This window comes from Lepidochelys kempii, chromosome 8 (assembly GCF_965140265.1).
Source record: "Lepidochelys kempii isolate rLepKem1 chromosome 8, rLepKem1.hap2, whole genome shotgun sequence".
In the NCBI taxonomy this organism is placed as follows: domain Eukaryota; kingdom Metazoa; phylum Chordata; order Testudines; family Cheloniidae; genus Lepidochelys; species Lepidochelys kempii.
The window spans coordinates 95644948-95669818 of NC_133263.1; the positions used below are offsets into that span (position 1 = coordinate 95644948).

Below are 24871 nucleotides of genomic sequence, written 5' to 3' on the forward strand. Positions count from 1 at the left end.
AGCGTGAGCGGAGTATACCTTCACGCAGCTGTTCCATTAGGAATGGAAGGGTCAAAAGATGAAAGCCCCAAGCAATAGCAATGGCCAATTCCAGATTGAGGCATGGATGTTTTCAAATATCTGAGTGTCGAACTCCTTTTCCAAGTGGCTTAAACGGTACCTGAAACTGTTCTCAAACACAACTGTAAGCAGTCTGTGCCCTCATCTAACTCCTTCTAAACCATATGACAAGGCTTGTTAGAAGAAGGTAGACAGCATCTTAAGGGGAAAAGCACCGAGTCCACAGTTGATGCATTTCAGTCACAAAAAATCCCAAGATGTACTTCCAATTTGAAGGTGGGGTGGGGTATTCATTCTCTGTCAAATTGCTGATCTTTTACTCTGAAACACTTATTCTGTGAAATAGATTTCCTGGTCTTAAAGCTTTAATCATAGCTCCAAAATTTCAGTCTGCTTTACAACAATGCCCTAAATGTATGTTAACCACACCTACTTGCACGCTGGTATATGGAAAACTCCTCTTCGGCAGAAGCTGAGTCACGGCTGCATTGTGGGTGCTTAACTCTGCTGTGACGAAAGTGCAGCTTTATTTGTCAGGGCAATTTAATGATGGGTGTGTTTTGAAACTCTTGCTGTGCATTACTGTTCTCTGCACAGCTTCAGCAGTGCTGTTCTCCTATGCCACTTCCAGTCCTTCTCCACGCTGTCGTTGAACCCAGGCTGAAATGTTCTTGCCGATAACAGCTTTAGCCACAGACGAGGTGTCACTGATTCTATTGAAATCAGTGTTCAGGCAGGACATTGACTATTCTCAATTCTTCTCTGAGATCTTTACATTTTTGGAGGAATGTAACTGACCATTTGGGCATGTGTGTTCACTGGCTAGAAGTTTCTTGAAAGTTAATTAAAAGTCGCTGGCTACCTTGATTTTTCCAAAAAGAGGTACTCGCATTTTGGGGAAGCCACTGGATTTCCTGTAGCAGTTCCCTAACGATGCTTTTAGGAATGATAATGATCTTTACTACTTTTTTTATCCCTCTGATGCCTTGTGCAATTAACAGTAGACCATTCCGCTCTGAAACTGAAGTCCATTTAAGATAAAGGCAGAAGGTGTTACTGAGATGTGTGGCAAAATGAGAAATCCATCTTTTAGCCTTATTTTAAAAAGCAGCTTAACTGTAACGGTTAATGACTTTCATTGGTCTCTCCCCGGATGTAGATAGAAGAAGCTAGGGTGACCAGATGTCCCGATTTTATAGGGACAGTCCCAGTTTTTGGGTCTTTTTCTTATATAGGCTCCTATGACACCCCCCCCCCCCCCCCGACTCCCTGTCCTGATTTTTCACACTTGCTGTCTGGTCACCCTAGAAGAAGCAGTACCTCCTGGTGGTAGGGAAACTGTCATATGTCGTCATAGTCTTCTTACTCCATTCCCATCAAAGCAGCAGTATACCTGGTGTACTCTGAAACCATTCTTAGGGTATGTCTATACTATGAAATTAGGTCGAATTTATAGAAGTCGGTTTTTTAGAAATCGGTATATATATACGCTGGAGGGCAGGGATAGGATACAGAGGGACCTAGACAAATTGGAGGATTGGGCCAAAAGAAACCTGATGAGGTTCAATAAGGATAAGTGCAGGGTCCTGCACTTAGGACGGAAGAACCCAATGCACAGCTACAGACTAGGGACCGAATGGCTCGGCAGCAGTACTGCGGAAAAGGACCTAGGGGTGACAGTGGACGAGAAGCTGGATATGAGTCAGCAGTGTGCCAAGAAGGCCAATGGCATTTTAGGATGTATAAGTAGGGGCATAGCCAGCAGATCTCGGGACGTGATGGTCCCCCTCTATTCGACATTGGTGAGGCCTCATCTGGAGTACTGTGTCCAGTTTTGGGCCCCACGCTACAAGAAGGATGTGGATAAATTGGAGAGAGTCCAGCGAAGGGCAACAAAAATGATTAGGGGTCTGGAACACATGACTTATGAGGAGAGGCTGAGGGAACTGGAAATGTTTAGTCTGCAGAAGAGAAGAATGAGGGGGGATTTGATAGCTGCTTTTAACTACCTGAGAAGTGGTTCCAGAGAGGATGGTTCTAGACTATTCTCAGTGGTAGAAGAGGACAGGACAAGGAGTAATGGTCTCAAGTTGCAGTGGAGGAGGTTTAGATTGGATATTAGGAAAAACTTTTTCACTAGGAGGGTGGTGAAACACTGGAATGTGTTACCTAGGGAGGTTGTGGAATCTCCTTCCTTAGAAGTTTTTAAGGTCAGGCTTGACAAAGCCCTGGCTGGGATGATTTAATTGGGGATTGGTCCTGCTTTGAGCAGGGGGTTGGACTAGATGGCCTCCTGAGGTCCCTTCCAACCCTGATATTCTATGAGTGTGTGTGTCCCCACAGAAAATGCTCTAAGTGCATTAACTCGGCGGAGTGCTTCCACAGTATCGAGGCAAGCGTCGACTTCCGGAGCGTTGCATTGTGGGTAGCTATCCCACAGTTCCCGCAGTCTCCACTGCCCATTGGAATTCTGGGTTGAGATCCCAATGCCTGATGGGGCTAAAACATTGTCGCGGGTGGTTCTGGGTACATATCGTCAGGCCCCCGCTCCCTCCCTCCCTCCGTGAAAGCAAGGGCAGACCATCGTTTCACGCCTTTTTTCCTGAGTTACCTGTGCAGATGCCATACCATGGCAAGCATGGAGCCCGCTCAGCTCACTGTCACCGTATGTCTCCTGGGTGCTGGCAGTCGCGGTACGGCATTGCTACACAGTAGCAGCAACCCATTGCCTTGTGGCAGCAGACGGTGCAATAGGACTGGTAACCATCATCGTCATGTCTGAGGTGCTCCTGGCCACGTCGGCCAGGAGCGCCTGGGCAGACGTGGGCTCAGGGACTAAATTTGGAGTGACTTGATCAAGTCACTCTCTTTAGTCCTGCAGTCAGTCCTATTGAACCATCTTATGGTGAGCAGGCAGGCGTTATGGATTGCTAGCAGTCCTATTGCATCATCTTCTGCCGGGCAGCCATGAGATGAGGATGGCATGCAGTCCTACTGCACCGTCTGCTGCCAGCCAAAGATGGAAAAGATAGATGGAGTGTATCAAAACAAGAAATAGACCAGATTTGTTTTGTACTCATTTGCTGCCCCCCCCCCACCCCCCCGTCTAGGGGACTCATTCCTCTACGTCACACTGCAGTCACTCTCAGAGAAGGTGCAGCGAAGTAAATCTAGCCATGTATCAATCAGAGGCCAGACTAATCTCCTTCTTCCAATAAGAACAATAACTTAGGTGCACCATTTCTTATAGGAACCCTCCGTGAAGTCCTGCCTGAAATACTCCTTGATGTAAAGACACCCCCTTTGTTGATTTTAGCTCCCTGAAGCCAACCCTGTAAGCCGTGTCATCAGTCGCCCCTCCCTCTGTCAGAGCAACGGCAGACAATCGTTCCGCGCCTTTTTTCTGTGCGGACGCCATACCAAGGCAAGCATGGAGGCCGCTCAGCTCACTTTGGCAATTAGGAGCACATTAAACACCACACGCATTATCCAGCAGTATATGCAGCACCAGAACCTGGCAGAGCGATACCGGGCGAGGAGGCGACGTCAGCGCGGTCACGTGAGTGATCAGGACATGGACACAGATTTCTCTGAAAGCATGGGCCCTGCCAGTGCATGCATCATGGTGCTAATGGGACTGGTTCATGCTGTGGAACGCCGATTCTGGGCTCGGGAAACAAGCACAGACTGGTGGGACCACATAGTGTTACAGGTCTGGGACGATTCCCAGTGGCTGCGAAACTTTCGCATGCGTAAGGGCACTTTCATGGAACTTTGTGACTTGCTTTCCCCTGCCCTGAAGCGCATGAATACCAAGATGAGAGCAGCCCTCACAGTTGAGAAGCGAGTGGCGATAGCCCTGTGGAAGCTTGCAACGCCATACAGCTACCGGTCAGTTGGGCATCAATTTGGAGTGGGCAAATCTACTGTGGGGGCTGCTGTGATGCAAGTAGCCCACGCAATCAAAGATCTGCTGATATCAAGGGTAGTGACCCTGGGAAATGTGCAGGTCATAGTAGATGGCTTTACTGCAACGGGATTCCCTAACTGTGGTGGGGCCATAGACGGAACCCATATCCCTATCTTGGCACCGGAGCACCAAGCCGGCGAGTACATAAACTGCAAGGGGTACTTTTCAATAGTGCTGCAAGCTCTGGTGGATCACAAGGGACGTTTCACCAACATCAACGTGGGATGGCTGGGAAAGGTACATGACGCTCCCATCTTCAGGAACTCTGGTCTGCTTCAAAAGCTGCAGGAAGGGACTTTATTCCCAGACCAGAAAATAACTGTTGGGGACATTGAAATGCCCATATGTATCCTTGGGGACCCAGCCTACCCCTTAATGCCATGGCTCATGAAGCCGTACACAGGCAGCCTGGACAGCAGTCAGGAGCTGTTCAACTACAGGCTGAGCAAGTGCAGAATGGTGGTAGAATGTGCATTTGGACGTTTAAAGGCACGCTGGCGCAGTTTACTGACTAGCTTAGACCTCAGCGAAACCAGTATTCCCACTGTTATTACTGCTTGCTGTGTGCTCCACAATATCTGAGAGTAAGGGGGAGATGTTTATGGCGGGGTGGGAGATTGAGGCAAATTGCCTGGCTGCTGGTTACGCGCAGCCAGACACCAGGGCGATTAGAAGAGCACAGGAGGGTGTGGTACGCATCAGAGAAGCTTTGAAAACCAGTTTCATGACTGGCCAGGCTACGATGTGAAAGTTCTCTTCTCTTGGTTTCTCCTTGATGAAACCCCCCGCCCCTTGGTTCACTCTACTTCCCTGTAAGCTAACCACCCTCCCCTCCTCCCTTCGATCACCGCTTGCAGAGGCAATAAAGTCATTGTTGCTTTACATTCATGTATTCTTTATTCATTCATCACACAAATAGGGGGACGACTACTAAGGTAGCCCAGGAGGGGTGGTGGAGGAGGGAAGGAAAATGCCACACAGCACTTTAAAAGTTTACAACTTTAAAATTTATTGAATGACAGCCTTCTTTTTTTGGGCAGTCCTCTGTGGCGGAGTGGCTGGTTGGCCGGTGGCCCCCCCACCGCGTTCTTGGGCGTCTGGGTGTGGAGGCTATGGAACTTGGGGAGGAGGGCGGTTGGTTACACAGGGGCTGTAGTGGCAGTCTGTGCTCCAGCTGCCTTTGCTGCAACTCAACCATACACTAGAGCATACTGGTTTGATCCTCCAGCAGCCTCAGCATTGAATCCTGCCTCCTCTCATCATGCTGCCGCCACATTTGAGCTTCAGCCTGTCTTCAGCCCGCCACCTCTCCTCCCGGTCATTTTGTGCTTTTCTGCACTCTGACATTATTTGCCTCCACGCGTTCGTTTGTGCTCTGTCAGTGTGGGAGGACCGCATGAGCTCAGAGAACATTTCATCACGAGTGCATTTTTTTCTTTCTAATCTTCACTAGCCTCTGGGAAGGAGAAGATCCTGTGATCATTGAAACACACGCAGCTGGTGGAGAAAAAAAAAGGGACAGCGGTATTTAAAAAGACACATTTTATGAAACAGTGGCTACACTCTTTCAGGGTAAACCTTGCTGTTAACATTACATACATAGCACATGTGCTTTCGTTATAAGGTCGCATTTTGCCTCCCCCCACCGCGTGGCTACTCCCTCAACCCTCCTCCCTCCCCGTGGCTAACAGCGGGGAACATTTCTGTTTAGCCACAGGCAAACAGCTCAGCAGGAACAGGCTCCTCTGAGTGTCCCTGAAGAAAAGCACCCTATTTCAACCAGGTGACCATGAATGAGATCTCACTCTCCTGAGGATAACACAGAAAGATAAAGAACGTATGTTGTTTGAATGCCAGCAAACATACACTTCAATGCTTTGTTGTACAATGATTCCCGAGTACGTGTTACTGGCCTGGAGTGGTAAAGTGTCCTACCATGAAGGACGCAATAAGGCTGCCCTCCCCAGAAACCTTTTGCAAAGGCTTTGGGAGTACATCCAGGAGAGCCGCGAATGCCAGGGCAAAGGAATCCTTTCACATGCTTGCTTTTAAACCATATATAGTATTTTAAAAGGTACACTCACCGGAGGTCCCTTCTTCGCCTGCCGGGTCCAGGAGGCAGCCTTACGTGGGTTCGGGGGGTACTGGCTCCAGGTCCAGGGTGAGAGAAAGTTCCTGGCTGTCGGGAAAACCGGTTTCTCCGCTTGCTTGCTGTGAGCTATCTACAACCTCCTCATCTTCGTCCCCAAAACCTGCTTCCGTGTTGCCTCCATCTCCATTGAAGGAGTCAAACAACACGGCTGGGGTAGTGGTGGCTGAACCCCCTAAAATGGCATGCAGCTCATCATAGAAGCGGCATGTTTGGGGCTCTGACCCCGAGCGGCCGTTCGCCCCTCTGGTTTTCTGGTAGGCTTGCCTCAGCTCCTTAAGTTTCACGCGGCACTGCTTCGGGTCCCTGTTATGGCCTCTGTCCTTCATGCCCTGGGAGATTTTCACAAAGGTTTTAGCATTTCGAAAACTGGAACGGAGTTCTGATAGCACGGATTCCTCTCCCCATACAGCGATCAGATCCCGTACCTCCCATTCAGTCCATGCTGGAGCTCTTTTGCGATTCTGGGACTCCATCATGGTCACCTCTGCTGACGAGCTCTGCATGGTCACCTGCAGCTTGCCATGCTGGCCAAACAGGAAATGAGATTCAAAAGTTCACGGTTCTTTTCCTGTCTACCTGGCCAGTGCATCTGAGTTGAGAGTGCTGTCCAGAGCGGTCTCAATGGAGCACTCTGGGATAGCTCCCGGAGGCCAATACAATCGAAGTGTGTCCACAGTACCCCAAATTCGACCCGGCAAGGCCGATTTAAGCACTAATCCACTTGTCAGGAGTGGAGTAAGGAAATCGATTTTAAGACCCCTTTAAGTCGAAATAAAGGGCTTCATCATGTGGATGAGTGCAGGTTTACATGGATTTAACGCTGCTAAATTCGACCTAAAGTCCTAGTGTAGACCAGGGCTTACTAAGGTTCCCCTCCAGGTCATGCCAGGTTTATATCGCCTTTTCCTTATGCGACAACCTGCCATACCCCAGAGGCGAAAGCCCCTAGATATGCAGCCAACCCATGTAACTCGTGTGTGAAACCATTAGGTTGACCTAGACACTTGCCCATAGCTAGGTTAAGCACCAATGGAAAGGAATTGTATCTGCTCAGTTTGGTAATTCTCCAGGGTGTGTCAGCTGGTGGGAGAGGGTGGTTTAGTAGTGCTGTTTCTGAAGCTATGTGGCTCTTGGGATAAGCCCTCTGCTCTCAGGTAATTCCCTCCTCTCCCCCCCCCCCCCAACCCCTGAAACAAGGTTCCTGTTGGTTTGTTTTTTCCCATGTCAATTCCTGCAACCCAGCTTGGCTTCTTGGAATGAAGAGAACCTTCATGGAAGGACTTTAAGGAAGACTAGTGACCCCTCCACCCCCAGCCTTTCCTGGCATGTTCGGCGCAGGGCTCTTAATTTGGAGTGCAGTGCTTGTGAGCACCGAAGGATTCCCCAAGCACTTACCGCCCCATTGGCACACCACCAGGTCTGCACTGCCTCCTGGTGTGCTGGACAGCAAGGCAGTCTTCACACTGGGTGCTGGTCTGTATCCCCTTCAGTAATGGCCTTTCCTGCAAGCCAGCCTCTCTCTCTCCCCTTCCTCCCCCCTTTTGCTGACAGATGGGTTGGAACTCCCTTGGGGACTACAGCAAAACACTGCCTGTCTGCTCCCCCTGCAGAGTCTGAATCCAGCTGCAGAGCCTGCAGGCATGTTCCAGTACAGGGCAGAGATTCCAGCATCAAACCGTGTGCTCTTCTGGATAGAGCAAGCCCTGGTTATATCGTGGTTCCTTGATGCTTCCTGATCTCAGCTCCTGCTGCTGCCTTGGACTTACTGAGTCCCATACAGATTCTGGCATCAGCGAAGCCCCAACAGACAATGCCTCTCCTTTTCCCCAGGAGTTACCTTAGGATCCCCCTAAAGAAGGCCTTTTGCACAAGGTCCGAGAAGGTGCTCACTGAGACTAGTCTCATCACTGTGCCACGCTCCCTCCCCTGTTGAAGTCATTGGTTGCATCCTGATATCTCTCACTGTGTGTAGCTGTAGCTGCCGGTTGCCTCCTGATTAGGTCACCCGGGGAGCCGAAATCTCGTTAAGTGGTGCTACTGGCCCTTACTAATGCTCCTTTCAAACAGCCATCCTTGGTGTCTGTTTCCTGACTCACCAGATCCTTTCACCTGTCTTGCAGCTTGGTCAGAGGGTTAAGCGAGCTGGGTTCCTTTTTTATTGCATTTTTGTAGACCTGTAGTTACAACTCTCTCTGGCTGGGCAGGTTTGCATGACAGCCCTAGACTGTGCTTGGCTTAGAACACTGAGCTCCTCCTAAAGCAGTCAACGGGAAAAGGAACTATCCGTCATGAGCCTTTATGCCACTTAGAAATGCACTTTCATTCTCAGGAAGCGGTCTGGTTAATAATTTCTATCTGAACCATTCTCATCTGTGGAGGAAGGTGTAATGCCTTGCTCATGGCGTTGGGCAGTCTCATGAAAGCGGCTACATTCTCTCGCTTCGCCACAGCGAACAAACGATCCCATTCCCCAGGTAGATGAATCAGCACACCAGGAAATGCTGTAGAGATTGGGGTTCATTCTGCCAAAGATGCAAGGTATTGGATGGAGAAACATCAGCCCTCTTAGCAGTCTTATAGGTTTCTTCCCAACTTGTGGTCAATTCCTTCTTTCCCAGAGCGTTACGAAATTGAGTTGGTCTTTTCTCTTTGGATACAGTATTTGGACAACAGGCCCGTCTCTCTGTTCTGCATATGTTTTTCAGGATGAAGAGGGAGTGGTGTGTAATCTATAAATAGAGAGAGAGAATACTTCTTGTGGGAAATGGCCATTTTTGAGCTCAAAGCTACCTGAATGTACATCATAAAGGATCTCTTTAATCTTGAGGCAGTTTTAACTAGCAAGGGTTTCTCTGTGGTGTCTTTCATTTGACCCACAATCACCTTTTTCTTTTATTTGTAGTGACTGTTGTTTTACTTACTCACTAAGGTCCAGTCCTGCAATTTGCAGCATGTTGAGTGGACTTCATAGACTCCAGTGGAGTTCTTCACAGGCTCAACAGTCCATCTGCATGTTGTCAATTGCAGGATCCGGGGCCAAATTTACTTTCTTCACATGGTTGGTGGGTGGTGATCACACTGGCAGCTTCCCTGGAGGTCTGACTTCTGTCTAGCATAGTGGATCCATCACAGAAGAAAGGCAAAATGAGATTTATTTATATTTTTTTGCATGTGACTGATTTCTCCTAGTGAGATCCATTACTCTGGACAGACTCCATTCCCTGTGCTTGTCTAGTAGGTATTCAGTAGATAGTTGGTTTATTATGGGATTTTCTCCTCTTTCAGTTCAGGAAGGGAATGCTTAAAAGGGCCTCAGTGAAATAAACAAAATGATTGGGGTTCAGATTGCGATGTTTCTAGCTTTGTCTCCTCTACTTTGGAAGGATTTCTTTGGGGAGGGGGTGACATCAGTTCTGCAAACATGCCAGCAGGGGGAAATATTCAGAGGGTTTTTTTTGAAGTGGTGGTGGGGCATGGTGGGGTGTTGCAATTCTGAGTTAATACTTCTGCCAAGAACAATGAATCTAGAAGAGGTAAGAGAACTATTCTTGCCTTACTGTACTAGTTATAAATTACAAGGTAGTACTAGTTATGTATGTCCTGTTAATGCAACAGATTCATTTATATGAGCATATAAACTAAACATGGAAGATTGACAGAGGGCTGTTCTGTTTTAATCTTTGTGGCTGTGTCTTTCTGTGTAACACTTTAAAAAAATTCCTCTTACTTTATTTAGGTTGCACTCAAGTTTCTGTAGTACAAAAGATTTGCAGGTGCAAATGTCCTGCCTTCATTAACTTCCCCTCCCTTTTTAATTTATGTGATTTCAATTTTCCTTCCCTGTACTGTTAATTAGGGGACCCCTCTAATCAGTACCATTATCACAGTGGTATTCATGTTTAGGAAAGCTGCTAAACAAATGCTTGCAAAATTGCTAAATGGCTAATTAATGTCTGTTAATTAAGAAAATTGCTCATGGTAACAAACCATGCCATTGCTGGCAGCAGCTAGAAGGCGAACACTTGTTGAAATTAGTAATGTGGCAGGTATAGAACATCTGCTGCTGTGCTTTTCCTGAAGTGTGTGGCTGCTTCACATAACATACTTACAAGGCTTATTTGCTTTCTATACCAATTACAAGTTCTTGGACTTGAAAAAAAAAATTTTTTTTTTTTTTTGCATTAACATGCATCAGTGTATTCTTGCTCAGAGCTCACATTTTCCAAACAAACTTTCTTTTCATGCTTTAAAGGGGGGGAGGGGGGGATTGGTGTTCAACCCCAAAATGTCAGAAACTGCTGTCTTGTGGTGTTAAAAGCTACATGAACTAATCTTTCTTTTTTCCCCCAGACATGTTTAGTATCGCTTTACTCAAAAGAAACTTTACTTGCATCATTTAGGTAATTCGTCTTGAGGAAGGATATTGCATCTTTAAGGGTAATAACACAGCCCTGCATGTAGAAATGGGTTGGAGTTGTGCTATCCATTTATTGGAGCTAAACTAGGCTTCAACTTAAATATCTGGCACAAACATGGGATGTGCTTCTAAGCAAGATCTTTGCCTCAACACTATTTTTAATACCTTGTATTAACCATTTGACCCACAAATCAAAAGGAAGCCCTTTAAGGTGTTCCTTACCTTCAGGAAGGTGTGGGAGGGTAGTGGAGAAGACTTTTTTCTCTCCATACACACACTTTTTTAAAGCGTATCCAAATGTATTTGTCATTGCAGACTGGTTGAATTCTAAACCATTACTGTAAGGTTGCTGGTGTGCTTTGACAGATGTTCTATTTTTTTAATTAATTTTTTTTGCATATATCATTATTCATTGTTCTTTCATTACAAATGAATAGAAACTCAGCTAAAACGAGACTGGCCTCCCTACAAACAGATCCACCAGTAAATCCTTTTTAGCTCTTTCTGCGCTTTCATGTGCTAATCTATAACCTCCTTCTACTGTCTGACCTCACAGGGACCACCTGGTTCTCAGCCCTCGCCACACGCACAGCCTCCACCTCACAATCCTAACAGCATGATGGGACCCCACAGTCAGGTAAAGACACTAGAAATATGTAGGCCACTGATAACGGGGCTTGCGTTCTATTTTGCTCTTTAAGCTTGTTGGGTCTGATTGTCAGCTGATGTGAATCAGCATAGCTCCTTTGACCCTCATGGAGCTTCGCTGATTTACGCCAGCTGGGGATCTGATCCTCAAATTTATTCTTCCAACATCATGCCAGCGCCAATATGAAATGTTTGTTTCCTTTTGATTTTGTATGTTCAGTTGACAATGGATTAGAAAGTCCATTTGTAAGTTTCAAATATACATAGCTGTGATAGTGTGAGAATTTTGTTAATTTGTGTTTTTTTTTAAATTGCATTCATAGCACTGATATGAATATATGGTTTAAGTGCTTGGCTTTTGGTTCTTGGCATTGGGTTTTTTTTGCTTCATTTACCAATTTTCTTTTTCACTTGGAAAGTGTCTAATAGTCAGGGTCTCCCATGCACTAATTTTAGCAGCCTTATATAGTACTGTCCAAGTATGTTAAACCATCTCTCCAACAAAAATAAATCTGTGAAAAATACAAAAATGGAGTGTGAAGATCTGTTTTTACCAACTCGTTTTTAAAAAAGAGATTTCTCCAGAAAAATGTGTAGATTGTAACCAGAGTCTGTATGGAATGTAGTAATTCTCTTTATCTCTATGCTGTGAGTGCATCCTGTCATTGAACTAATTTCATGTAATTACAGCCTTTTATGTCACCGCGATATGCAGGAGGTCCCCGGCCCCCCATCAGAATGGGAAACCAGGTATTGTATTTCCTTCCTCTGTTACCTGAGTTAAATGGGGGATTTTAAACTGAAACTTTTTTGGCAGTGGGGGGAAAACCAGACTTTCACGGAGCTGAAGGTTTCTTATATTCTTAGACAACTTTGTGGTATCACAATTCAAATAACATTAACTCACTGATTAACAAATTCCATCACAACATTTTCTCCGCTTTTCATGAGGGTTTGTAATGCATTGAATCTCAAGAAACCATTTGCTGGTAGAAACTCCGTCACATAAATGTAAATATCAGGACCTGGCATAGGAATTGTGTTCTGTCCACTGCCAACAGCTTCTTCTCTATCAAAAGAGCTTCCATGTAATATGCAGTTCTGAGTTCTCCTTTATAATCGCACAACTTCTTGGTTTTCCCTGACTGTCTCCCATGATTTCAGCTGATATAAACAAAATTATGCTATGCGACTGATGATGGTTTACAACAAAGCTAGCTTAAAATGTAAATTTTCCCTGGAATCTTTAAAAATTAAAGTGATGCATATAATCCTGCTGTTAGAGAAATGATCCACCAGAACACTTCGATCAGCTGCAGGGTTAAATTTTAGTTGTGCTTATCCTCTTCGTTATGGCAGCTTAAAAGAAAATGGGGTTTTGTTCATATAATTATGAACATAGCCTGTTTATGTGCAGGAGTTTTAAGATTGTGGCATTTTGTTGTAATTTATCCTGTTGAAGCATATGCTAAGAATTTAACCAATTACTTTCCTTCAGTTTCTTTTTAGCAAAAGGTGTAGCACAAAGTACATCAGAAAAATAGTTACCTACTTAGTTTCTATTCCAATAAGATGTCACTTTACTGTTAACAAAGTAAACAGTAAACTTTTAAAATAAACCTTGTTACTCTTGTTAGTGCATTACGCTGTCTGTTAAAACACTGTTTTATAAATATGATTTAGAAAACGCCATTTAATTTTTAATACTTTGCTATGACTTTTTTCCCCCAGTAGTAAGTGGCTCTTGTTACTTTCGGTCACCAGAACTCACTCACAAATGGTGCATATGCATTCTTTCTGTTTGAAACATTTAGGCATCCATTTTTTCCCTGTATCTCTGTTTAGCTGTCTGATTGTAAGAAAAACTTGTGAAAGAGAAATCCGTCTTACAGCCAACAAGCTTGTCAGTTACAAGAGACCGATTTGGTTCCCAAAGTGTTGTGTTGGTAGAGATAAACACTGATTATCTTACCAAGTACTAAATAAGATGAAACTTCTTATAATGCACTGAAACCAGTATAAACTCTTAACTCCAGCTTTTCCCTGTGCTGTGAGGAATCTTTAAAAATAAAAACAAAAAAGCCTGTCCTGGACAGTGTATGTTTCTTTTGGGGTTATAGGGAGCGAATGGGGAGGATTTGAGGAAGGAAGGTCCACCCGGCTTTACACAACTCCTTCACCTTCTCTGAATTCTCATCCTCATTAGTGCTGGTGAAATCTCTCAGCCCTGCAATGAGAAACCTGCACATGGAAAATGACACTGATTAGGCAGCTCCATGTAACTTTTTTTCGGAGTGTTTTACAATGGAGGACCTCCCCCTAGTTAGGACCTTAATCTCATGCTCTCTGGTGCCTGGCACGGTGGGTTCAGGGAAGAGGACTGAAGTCAAGTGGCTAAGCACATCTCTTTTACCTAAAGATGGAAGACCAGAGGATGAGATCAGCTGCTTGACACCCTGCTAGGACTATTGATGTCCCACCAGTTGAGAATGGCTACGCGACAATTTTCTCACATGTGCATGCATAAGAGTGCACAGGTGCGTTCAGATTTTCCTTAGGTAGAGGTTGTAGCTTCTGCCTAGTGTGTAAAAACAGGAAAGTGAAACTGATTAGGAGCAGAAGTTAAACAGACAAGTCAGTCTGTGCTGTCCAGGCCTGGTGAAATGCAGAAAGACAACTCTTTTTGTAAAGGGCAGTTTTACAATGTCCCTTTAAATCAGGCTTGCAAGACGTCCCAAGCTCTTGCTGCTGAAATATGGACAGCACAAGGAAAATGCTGGATTATCTGTAAGTGCTCTGGATATTAGTCTTGTACAAATTACATGTTGTAGAACACTATTTTGATTTTTGTCTAATAGCGTCAAGGTGGAGTCGTGGTTCCTTTCGATCTCAAGTTGCAATGATGTACCGGAAATGTTTGTGAACGGGCATTGTGAGGGATATATTTGTAATGTTGCAACTTCAGAATCTCGGTGTTCTGTGCTTTTTGTTTTTATACACTTGATAATTTAAGTTAATGAGGAGGATAAAACTAATTTGACTTGAAAATAAAAAACCAAAAAAAAAAACAAAACCAAACCTGCTGCATTGAGAAATACTCTCACAACTTAGCTAGGTTACTGGCTAGATCCAGAGGTGCAAAAACATTACAGCAGGGCCAAATAAACAAGAAATGAGGCAGTAACGATTAGGTGAGAAACACGTTAATAGCAATGTGAACCATATATGAAAAGTGTGTTTATTATTTTCCTACTTCTGTCTCCCAAGCTGTAAATCTATAAAGATTTGGAATGAAAACCTTCCCTCTGTTACCTGAGTTACCTACTCATGGCATTGATGTGTTGCCTGGCCTGCGTAAACTGACATCCTTCCTTATTGGAGAGTCTCTAAATTTTTACAGCATTATCTATTTCATGTTGGTATTCAAATAAAAGAAAAGCAACAGTGTTTCAAAATTGTTTACAGTTTGCTTCCCCAAGGTGTATGGTATCTGTGTTTTTTTTCCCTCTGTATTTGCACTGAGCTGTACATGGAAGTCCTCTTTTGAACTTTAGATTTGTTGTCCAAGTGGAGTATGACTTTGAAAAAAGAAATACAGTGTTCGGGATACTAGGAAATGAGTAAATATACATTTTTAGTAGTCCTAAGGCCATCTTCATAAGCTATTCAGTAATTTTTAAAATCATCTTTGCAGATGAAATGTCTCTTCACTGGCAAATAAATAACTTTAATATATTTACATAGCATATTTGCCAAGTGTATACCTTGAAATTACATTGGCATCAGTATCATTTCACTGAAGTGCTTTGATCAGACATTCTCTCATCCTGGCAGCCATGTGGGTCCCCTCCTTCTATTTACTTACAACTAGAAGCTTGGAATTGGACCTTTAGTACAGTAGTGTGAAGTATTACAAGAGAACTGGGGGTGGTTTTTTTTAAAGGCTGTGAAACAAAAGTAGGAGGGTTATGAAAGCGAAGTTGGGCAAATTACAGGGATTTAGAGAAACACGTCATGGGAGATGGCTCCACAGATATATACAGGTAGGAGCTGTGGGTAAGCAGAGGAAGTTATGACAAGTCCCTCGTTTCCCAGAAAATAGACCACGTCACCTGAATTCTTTGTGTTTAAAGCCTTGAATTTAAACTACATATTTTGGTTACATATCTGAGAGCTTATTTTTCTCCCCCACCCCCTACCCCCTTTTCTTCCCCCCCACCCCCAATTTTTCTAGCCTCCAGGGGCTGTTCCTGGTACACAGCCACTGCTGCCCAATTCAATGGACCCTACACGACAACAAGGTAAACATGCTCAAGGATGCCTGAAGGTGTCTCTCTGTTGGCTTTGGGCCAAACACTGTTACTCTGCTATAATGACTTCATTGATTCTACTCCCAACAGGGCACCCTAACATGGGAGGACCAATGCAAAGGATGAATCCTCCACGAGGGATGGGCCCCATGGGTCCTGGTCCACAGGTAAACTTAAACTCCTGTCCAGTGCCAAATAACATCTTACGACTTCATAAAGTTTATAAGCAAAACATCATCCAAACAATCTCTAGGGGTTTAAAGAGCTGGGAGTTCTTCTCACATACTCTCCATTAGCACGAATGCATTTTACATTCGCGCATTGCAGCTGGAAAGCCCGCGTTCCAACAGTTGTATCTTCAGAGCTCAGCATCCTCATTAGGGATATTGCAGAAGCCCCTCTTGCTCATTAGTTGGAGGCAGTGCTGTTTAGCTGTGACCACGTAGTGATGGTGAATGCATTATCCAACTTGCCTTGATAACACTTCAGAAAGGGAGTGCCCACATAAAAAAGTAAGCCATTTATAACGGGAACATAAAGCTTCCCTCTTCTGTATTCTGTTTTTCCCTATCCTATTCAATAGACTATTTCACTTCTCTGGCATTTAAGCCATTCTTTCTTTCCTGGATAAATCTAACGCTTGCCTCTTTCCCCTCTCCCAATTTTACCTTTAAACTTCAGATTGGGGATTTTCGATGAGGGAAAAATTTGCTGATGAGGTTTAGGGATTTTCCCCCAAAGTGGGATATGCTGAGTGATCTTCTCATGAGCTACAGAAAAATTCTGACTCCTTTTTTTTCCCTGTAACTTTTTTCCAAGTATATTTCAGAAGCTCTTGTCCTTTCCCAGGAGATTCAACAAACTTGTTAGTTTCCTTTATGGTAGGAGCTAAACATCGGCGTTACTGAAGAATCCTCAGTTTGTTTTTTTTAGTGTTAGCGGAATATCATTCTCCTCTGAATTTTCACTAGCATGAGTAGTAGCTCGACATCCGAGAAAATCTTCCGATTTCTGAATGATGCCAAATCCCTCTTTGGTTGCATACATATCAGGGAGTGGGGGAACCAGTCCAATTATGAGTAAATTTTAAATGAAGTAGATCTGGGTTAATCTATTCTGTCTTTGTGTTGATTCCTTTTAACAAGTGAATTTGTATGCTACTATGTTGACTCACTCCTGTTTGTTTGTTGTGATAGACTTTAAACAACGTACTACCATATCTCGGACGTAGGTTTATCCTCCCTGACTTCTTGTTTCCTGTGTTGTCTTCAGAGCTGTGTAACCCTGGAATAAATGAATGTGCGTTGCACAGGTTTCCCAGGAGGCTGTTGAGCTAAAGGGGTCTTGTGTGAAGAGAGTTAAGAAATTATTTAACTTATGAGAAACTATTGAATACTGACAAGAAGGGAGAAAAGTTGATTGAATAAAAATGTACATCCCTCTCCTTGGGCATGGGTGTGAAACTCGGCTAGATTCCCCACACCTCAGAAAAAATCCCAAGCATTCTTTGCAGGCAAGCTTAGATTCCAATAGCTTGGTTATACATTTTAATGGTCTGACACTGTCAGGAACTGGTACAACAAAGCTCTTAATAGTCCCACATGTATGATTACAAAAGTCTGCATCTGTTGCACTTGCATCAGCCAAGCAAAAAGTGCCATGAAAGTTCTGGGTGCTCTCAGCAGTTTGGACAAACCAAGGTGATTGCCATGGAACTTGAAAGCTGTTGTATTTTAATCAAGCACCGTATAGGTTTTCCCCAGTCCCAGGTGGTATTGAAAGTTTTGAGTGTTAGGGCTTGCTTTCTTATGCCGGGACTATTAGAGCATGTACGTTAGAGAGAGCGCCTTGTTTAATGTTCCTTTAAACAAGTGCAAGCCTGTGAAAATGGACGTGCAGTCTCATCAGCCGGTTGGCATGTTTGAGTCTTCCCAAAATGCTCAAGAAGCAGATGCCCAGAAGCTTTAGTGCGTGCATGAAATAATCAAAAATATTGAACAAGTCACCCTTTTTGTTGTGTGTAATAAATCCGTGTACATGCTGCACACCCACTACCTTCCCGAAGTGTTTTTTCAAGACCTTCTAAAATATTACTTAATAAGCATTTGTATGGAATACATTTTTATCCAACCAACGGTAACCTGCAGGCATGTACCAGCCACCTGATATTAACTGAAAACCAGTCATCTTTTACAATCTAGCATCATGTTTTAAACTCTTGACTTCCGATCTCTTTTTTTAATGATTGTAGCGTTAATTCTGTGAACAGTAAAAAGGCATTTGTTGGTGCTGCTGAGGTTAGATGCGTCAGTGCTTCTATTAAATACGGGCTTCCAAGGGTTTATAACTTTCCCTTTTTAATTCACATTTTGCTGAAGCTTGACACCCAGCTTCTCAGCACAAAGGCACCTTTTCCCCTTTCTCTAACACCTTTAAAACTCTTTGGCCTGTTTGGCTGTTTCTTTCAGCACCAATTAGAAGTACTAAGTTTTAACATGGGGTTTTATGTAGCAGTTCAGCATAGAAACTGAGATTTGATCAATTAAGATTTGCTAGTGACTTCTTCGGGTAACCCTTTTCATCCTCCTAAAAGTATGCATGTAGATAAGATAATGGGCCCTAATTCAGCAAAGCATGTCAACGTGGGCTTAAATCCAAAGAGTTCAATGGGACTTCAGTACATGCTTAAAGTTAAGGAGATGCTTAAGTGCTTTGCTGAATTGGGACCATAATGAAATATTTGTACTCCTGCAACACCATTCTGTTGACCTAGCTGTTGTGCTTTGAGTTACAAATAAAGGTATGATGCCAGGGGAACCAAAAAAAACCAAACCCCAAAATGCTCTGTCTTATGAGAAACCAAATTTCCCAAATAAGCCAACCCCAAATTCACTGGTGTAAATCAAAAATATTAGTGGAGTACTACACTGCCAAGCATTAGGTAAATCTCCAGTCCTAGGAACGAACACGGAATTTGCTGGAGACCCTATTTATCCCCTCATTCGTGGCGAGAAGAGAGCCTCTTAGCCGCTGACTCAGTCTACACTGCATGCCTCTTGGGAGGGCATGTAGGATACATGGAGCTACACGCCACTGCAAAAGGCAGGCTGTGTCCACACGGTGATGCGTAGCGACACATGTCGGGGAAAGGCTCTGGCACGGGGAGGCAGCAGGAAGCTGCCAGAGCCTTGGGGTCTTTCCCTGCTTTGGGGAAAGACTTCAGCAGTGGGACACCTGGCTTGGGGAGTAGATTACGTACCCAGAGGGTTCAGGAGTGTGTCTTACTCTGTTTGCCTAAGCAGCACCTCGTGGTCTCCATTGCTGTTATACCCATGCTAGGGGAACTAGCCATGTGCAGCGTAAGTGTATCTCAAGAGCTCTTTGGGGATAAATAGAAGTTGTCCCATTCCAGTCCCAGAGGGACAGCTGTCCGGATACAGAGCCTCAGGAATACGCACAGTCAAGTTAAAGTGGGGGATGGGGGCAGTTCTCTAGGCTCTCTCAAAGAGATGGGGGAAACCCGTTGAGTGAGTAGAAGTTTGCAGGGGGAAAATGGGAGTGTGTGTCTGTGAAACCCGGGAGCCACACAGGTTTTGTTCCTCTCCTTGAATGGAACCCACCCCCCCACCCCGCGTTTTCTGAAACGGGTGGTGTGAGCGACTTGCACTGCCATGCTCGCAAACACAGGGAGCGCAGAGCAAGTCTGAGGGAGAACCCTTTTGATCAGGCACTTCATCTAGTGACTGCACCGTTTTTCCCAGTCGCTGGCTGTCAACATCCTCCTCCTCTTTATCCGTTTTACAGTCGTGGTTTGCTGGGATGGGTGCTTAGCTCCGTGTGTGGGAGTGGTGGTTTCCTAGATAAACCAGCCTTGCAAAACTGCTGAGGAAATAAACTGGTCCAGGCACAGAAGAAACAAATGCTATTTTACCTTGAATGAATGGACAAGAAGAATTTAGCAAGGCTGATGCACACTGCGAAAGGCATGCCCAGATCCGTTGGTGATGGGCAACTGACTTGGAGAGAGGCAGAGAAATTCAGCATGAGGATTCCTGCTCCTGGAGCCACAGCATTCTCTGGCTTGGCATTACAATAGATATGTTCTTATAAGATCAGGTACATTGATCGGAGACTCCTGTGATAGGCAAAGCCAGGGGGTGACATAAGAAAGGAGAGCAGGTGCCTGAGTTGTTTACAGCATTTCTGTGTTGCATGTCACCTTCCATCCCACCCCCTGTGCATGCGTTTGGGTTTTACTTGCTGACGCACTATCAGATTTGACCATGAAGAGGTGCGAGTCAGTGACTTGGTCAATCTGAACAGTTCTGTAGGAAAATCGAAGTCCCGTCCCTTCCCTTGCAACTCTGCGGGCTGTGAATCTGTGTGTGCGTGCGTGTCTGAAATGCACACTGTTCTGTAGTGACTTTAAGACCAATCTTTTTTTCTTTTTTTTAAGCTTGAGATGCAACCCTAGGAGGACAGGTTGCTTTTCCGTATTTAGAAGGCTACTGCAAACGTTCATGCTGTTGGCATCTCTTCTATGCATCCCATTGCTTGCTCATTACACTGTAGCAATGATCTTTCAAGCAGATACTTTTTTTTCTCTGTCCATCCACCCCCAAACAAAAGAAAGGGGGGAAAAAAGAAAAACCACAGGCCAGAAACTGATATGCCTGCTGGAGCTGGGAGGGAATTTCCCTCACTCCATAATAATTGTATTGCACGGTTGGCCGGGGCATTCTCTTTCCTCTGAAGTGGGCCACTCCCAGAGGGCAGGTCCAGGCTTAGGATAACCCAGTGCTGTGCTCCAGTCTGCAATAGGGAAGCCATAATGCAAAATCTGTCTGGCTTCTGTATAAACCTTTAACAGCCTGTGATGTCTTGCGGAGAGTCAATGGAAAGATACCATAGTCCTGTTTTATTTTAAAGTTTTTAATTGCTTGTATGTTCATCATCATCTAATTTTTTATTAAAGTTCATTTTCACAAACTAACCCTCTTGTTTTTGTTTGTTTGTTTTTTTCCCTTCTCTTTTCTTCTCCGGTTTCCCTTCTCGTTATGGTAGACTGATCCTTGGTTATCATTGCAGAACTATGGCGGCGGAATGAGACCTCCACCCAACTCTTTAGGCCCCGGCATGCCTGGAATTAACATGTAAGGCAAAACCCATGATGCTTTAACTCTGGTGTCTGACAGCAGCTTTGACCCTTGATTTGAAATTACTTTGGAATCCCAGTTCTACATTGCTGTTGAGCTGTATCTTGACGTGCCATGTATAAAAAGCTTTTCTTTTTCATTTAAACTCTAGGGGCCCAGGAGCTGGTAGACCATGGCCTAATCCTAGCAGTGCTAATTCAGTAAGTGTCTGTCTTTTTATCAGTATTAGACTAGAGCAAAAGTTTGTACATGAGCATCTCTTCAAATATGACTTCCTTCTCGCGTCTTTTGTTACTTCTGACTAAAGCCTCGTCTTTCGAGCCAGCCAGTGTACAGGTATTACGTGGACATGCCTGAGTATCAGGACAGGAGAGTAGTGTTATACCCATTTAATGTGGACAAACCCCCAGGCAAACATTCACCATCCTCCATACCGTCGAGTGCTTCCCAGCGAGCACCCAGCTAAGTAGAGAAGATTTTTATGTTGCACAGTGTTCCGTTAATTTGGTTACTGCCTTGGTGTGTCTAAAAGTTACAGTTGTGTTTCTTTGTTCTAATCTGTTCCTTAGCCAGTTTTCTGTCCATTTTCTTTGTGATTCAGGGAAAAGGTGTGATACTGTGCAGCACTGTGGGCACACACACAAAAAAAAAAAAAAAAAAAAAAAGTAGGGGGAAGGAAGGAGACAGGGTCTTCCAGCAGCAGCCTGGTCATTCGGTGACCACAGATGTGTCTGATGTAGTGCAGAACACCCACAACCTTGCTCTTGAACCATTAATTTTTCTTGCCTTTTTATATCCTGCCAATAGTAGGGTTTTAGGGACGGGGTAAGTGAAATATTGTGTGCCAGCATATTCAGTGCATGGTGGGCATTTATAACCCATCAGAGGCCACTACTGTAATTCAACCGAATTTCCGCTTCAGTTTGACAAAGCAGAATGTGCGCACCCGAGTTAAATGTGTAAATCGGGATATTACTGATGAAATGCTGCATTTCAGATAGGTGACTCTCTCCTATGATCTGTTTATAGATTCCATATTCTTCTTCATCGCCTGGTACATACGTGGTAAGTTCCTGGGCTGAGTTCTTATTTCTAGCCAGATTTGTGGTCAGATTTCACGTATATACGTTACAGGTCATTGACTCTTTGTACACACACATGTGTATGTAGATATAACTTATTCGGACTTATAAATAGATTCTCGGTGTGAGTTAAACGTATATAGCGTAGCCATGTCCCTCTATCCTGAGTTGGTACAGAAGTCTGGGTAGAGGCAGAAATTCTAAAATGTAAGAATGTTTGTTTCTAGAAATCTGCATGTTTTCTGAGTACCCAGAACAGCCTCCCTTTCCTGTAAATCTAAAAAATGTTTTAGAAGGGGTCTCGTGGACACTGCAAATGATTTCCACTCTCTCCCATATACACCTCTCAGATGCTTTTTTTTTTTTAATTCTGATTTTGCTCGAGGCTTAAACAAAGCATTGTACTTTGGCTAGGAGAGTGCATCAAAGGTTTTAGCAGGAGATTAATGCTTGGCTGAATACCAAGGTGAGACATTGTTGCTGACAGCAGCAGGATCATGCTGACCTATTGCAGTATATGTTATCACAGTGGTTTTTGACGTGTGTTTAATCTTGTCTACAGGGGCCCCCTGGTGGTGGAGGTCCTCCAGGAACACCGATCATGCCTAGTCCTGCAGGTAAAATTCAACAGCCAACGAATTCAGCACTAAAAAACCCAAATTTGCTGATTGTTTTCAGTGATAGCCTCCTAACTCCTCAGCTCACGCTCAGCTGCCATTCCATTGGATTTCTGATCACGTGCAATCGTATTGAAAGAAGCTTTTGGTAGTTGTTAGGATGGGGCTTTGTATTCACTTCTCCGCCCAGGATTGAGTGTCAAGAGGATGAAAATTCACGGTGCGGGGGGACTCTGAGAGCACGTGTGAGCACATATGAAGTAGGGAAGAGGAGGGAGCTCTTCTCAGTGTCCGGATTTGTCTCCCTGAGAAGCAGCAGTCACTTCACGTTTAATCTCCGTGTTACTAAAGTGAACCAGCCTTGTTTACATGCCTCACTAGAAATGTGCAAAATGCTGCTTGTTCTTTGACAAAACGTCCTTATAAAAAATTGACTCTATTTATTTCTTTCCTTTCAGGCTGGTTAGCAAACAAAAAGCGAGGGAGTCATTTTGTACTGTTTAGGGGCTGACATCCCAGCTACCGCTTGCTCTTTAATAAAATACTGTTTTTAACCTTGGCTTTGTTTATTGGCTACAGAAAAAAAATCCAATCTCTATTTACTACAAATGTTTCCTGTGCCCCTTCTTCCCCCACACACGTTAACTGTGACGCTTTCTCCCTCAAAAAGACCAAGTCAGGCTGTGGAGGCTGTCATTGTGGTGGTCAGATTTATAATGTGGACTTGCAGGGGCTTTTGAAAACAGCTTTGCAAAATTCTGCTTGTCACAGGGAGGCTAATTCCCTCGCCCCCAAATTTCTTGTTTTTTGGATGGGTCACTAAAATTTCCCACATTGATTTTTTTCCTCCTTCCCCACATAAAGGTGGGCATGTAGATTCTGCATCAGGACTGGTAAATTTCTCTGGCAGTTTTGCAAGGCTGATTTTGTAATTGTTGTAGTGATCAATCGGAGGGGATGGCGGGTGGGTGGGCTCCAGGGAAGTAGCCTTGCTCTGTAACTGTGGTATTTCACAGCTGCAGGGGTGGAGCTAAAATGTAATATTACGACTGTCTTTCTGCTTCTGCATTTTTATGAGAACTCTGACCTACATTTCAGACTAGGTCATAATAAAACAATCCATATGTCAATGGGTGCTGCTAGTCACTGCCCCAGTATTCTGTCGCTGCAGCACACTTGTAATTCGTGCATTTATGTATTGTGACGTGATTAAAATGGTTTGTCTGTTACCATGTGCACTATAAAGACCCAGGTTCCTTTTCCATACTGGTTCGGGAATTTGTTTTTAATACCGGTATTGTAATAATCTTGGATAATGTTTGGATAATTCTGAGGTGTTAAGTGATACATAGAAGCAAATTATCTTTCTACGCTGCTTCTGACGAGCAAGCCCTGTGATTCTCAGTAGTTGAATTATTTTCACAGTTGAATTTCTGTGATTAAAAACTTTGTGAATCTTCATTAAATACAAATTAGCCAGAAAATGGTGGTACTTACAGGGAATTTTAGGTGATAAAATACAAAAGAATGAGTTCAAGTGGCATGAGTTTGTTTTAATTAAGAAATGAATTAATCACTCTGACTTACTGGGCTTCACTGTTCTACAGATTCAACCAATTCAAGTGACAACATCTACACAATGATTAATCCAGTACCGCCTGGAGGCAGTCGATCGAATGTAAGTCTGCTTTCTAATAATTTACATATCAGATACCATAACAAATCATAATTAACTTCATCAGTTGAGGGTAGAGCAGTTTAATTGATTTCAGCCATTGGTTACAAAATAGAAATAAAACAAACCATCAGAAAGTGATTAACTCTTCATCAACTTTGTTAATTTTTTATGCTTATTAAAATGGGGCTGTTCGTGCTGCTCTGGCCAAGATCATGTCAGTAATGCATCCAGTTAGCAGTCGCATTTAAAGGGATACAGTCGTCTTATAAACTACTCGTTTTCAAAAATTGGTTCCAAGCACTGCCTGTTTCTGAGATCCCTCTGTCAGCGTGGGTGGATTTTTGTGATCATTTGAGAGATTTTTTTTTCTCTCTCTCCCCCCGGGAGGGTGAGTATATAATAACAAAAGCTCGCGCCAAAGGGAAAGCTGACTCTTCAGGGGAGAACAGCAAAACTGACTAGACCCAAAGGTAGGGATTTTCAAGGGATGAACTGAATTTCAGTGGGATTTGGGCTCCTCTGACAATCACAGCCCAAATCAATGAACTGGATAAGGGGAAGTGCAGAGAAGAGGGCCATGTTCATTGTGATGTTGATGGGTGTTGCAGGTGAAAAAGATCAGACCAGATTGACTTTTCTTGACTTTAAGGGTATGTCTGTCCTGGAATAAAAGACCTGTGGCACAGCCGTGGCTAGGCCTGGGTTAGCTGACTCGGGCTCATGGCGCTTGGGCTGCAGGGCTAAAAACGGTTGTGTTTGGGCTCTTTGCAGGGTCCTGAAC

At 44.1% G+C, this 24871-nt stretch overlaps 1 protein-coding gene across 5 annotated transcripts in view; it reads left to right on the forward strand.

Moving 5' to 3' along the window:
• Window positions 1-24871, forward strand: part of SSBP3 (single stranded DNA binding protein 3) — a 136823-nt gene that overhangs the window by 106221 nt on the left and 5731 nt on the right. For 2 of the 5 annotated variants that reach the window (XM_073357617.1, XM_073357614.1), the window contains 9 exons: window positions 11156-11236; window positions 11938-11997; window positions 15482-15548; window positions 15648-15724; window positions 20622-20710; window positions 20865-20913; window positions 21743-21778; window positions 22358-22412; window positions 24020-24090. In XM_073357617.1, the coding sequence (XP_073213718.1) occupies window positions 11156-11236; window positions 11938-11997; window positions 15482-15548; window positions 15648-15724; window positions 20622-20710; window positions 20865-20913; window positions 21743-21778; window positions 22358-22412; window positions 24020-24090 (585 nt within the window). The remainder of the gene's footprint in view (window positions 1-11155; window positions 11237-11937; window positions 11998-15481; window positions 15549-15647; window positions 15725-20621; window positions 20711-20864; window positions 20914-21742; window positions 21779-22357; window positions 22413-24019; window positions 24091-24871) is intronic. The other 3 variants (XM_073357615.1, XM_073357616.1, XM_073357618.1) reach the window with 3 other exon arrangements.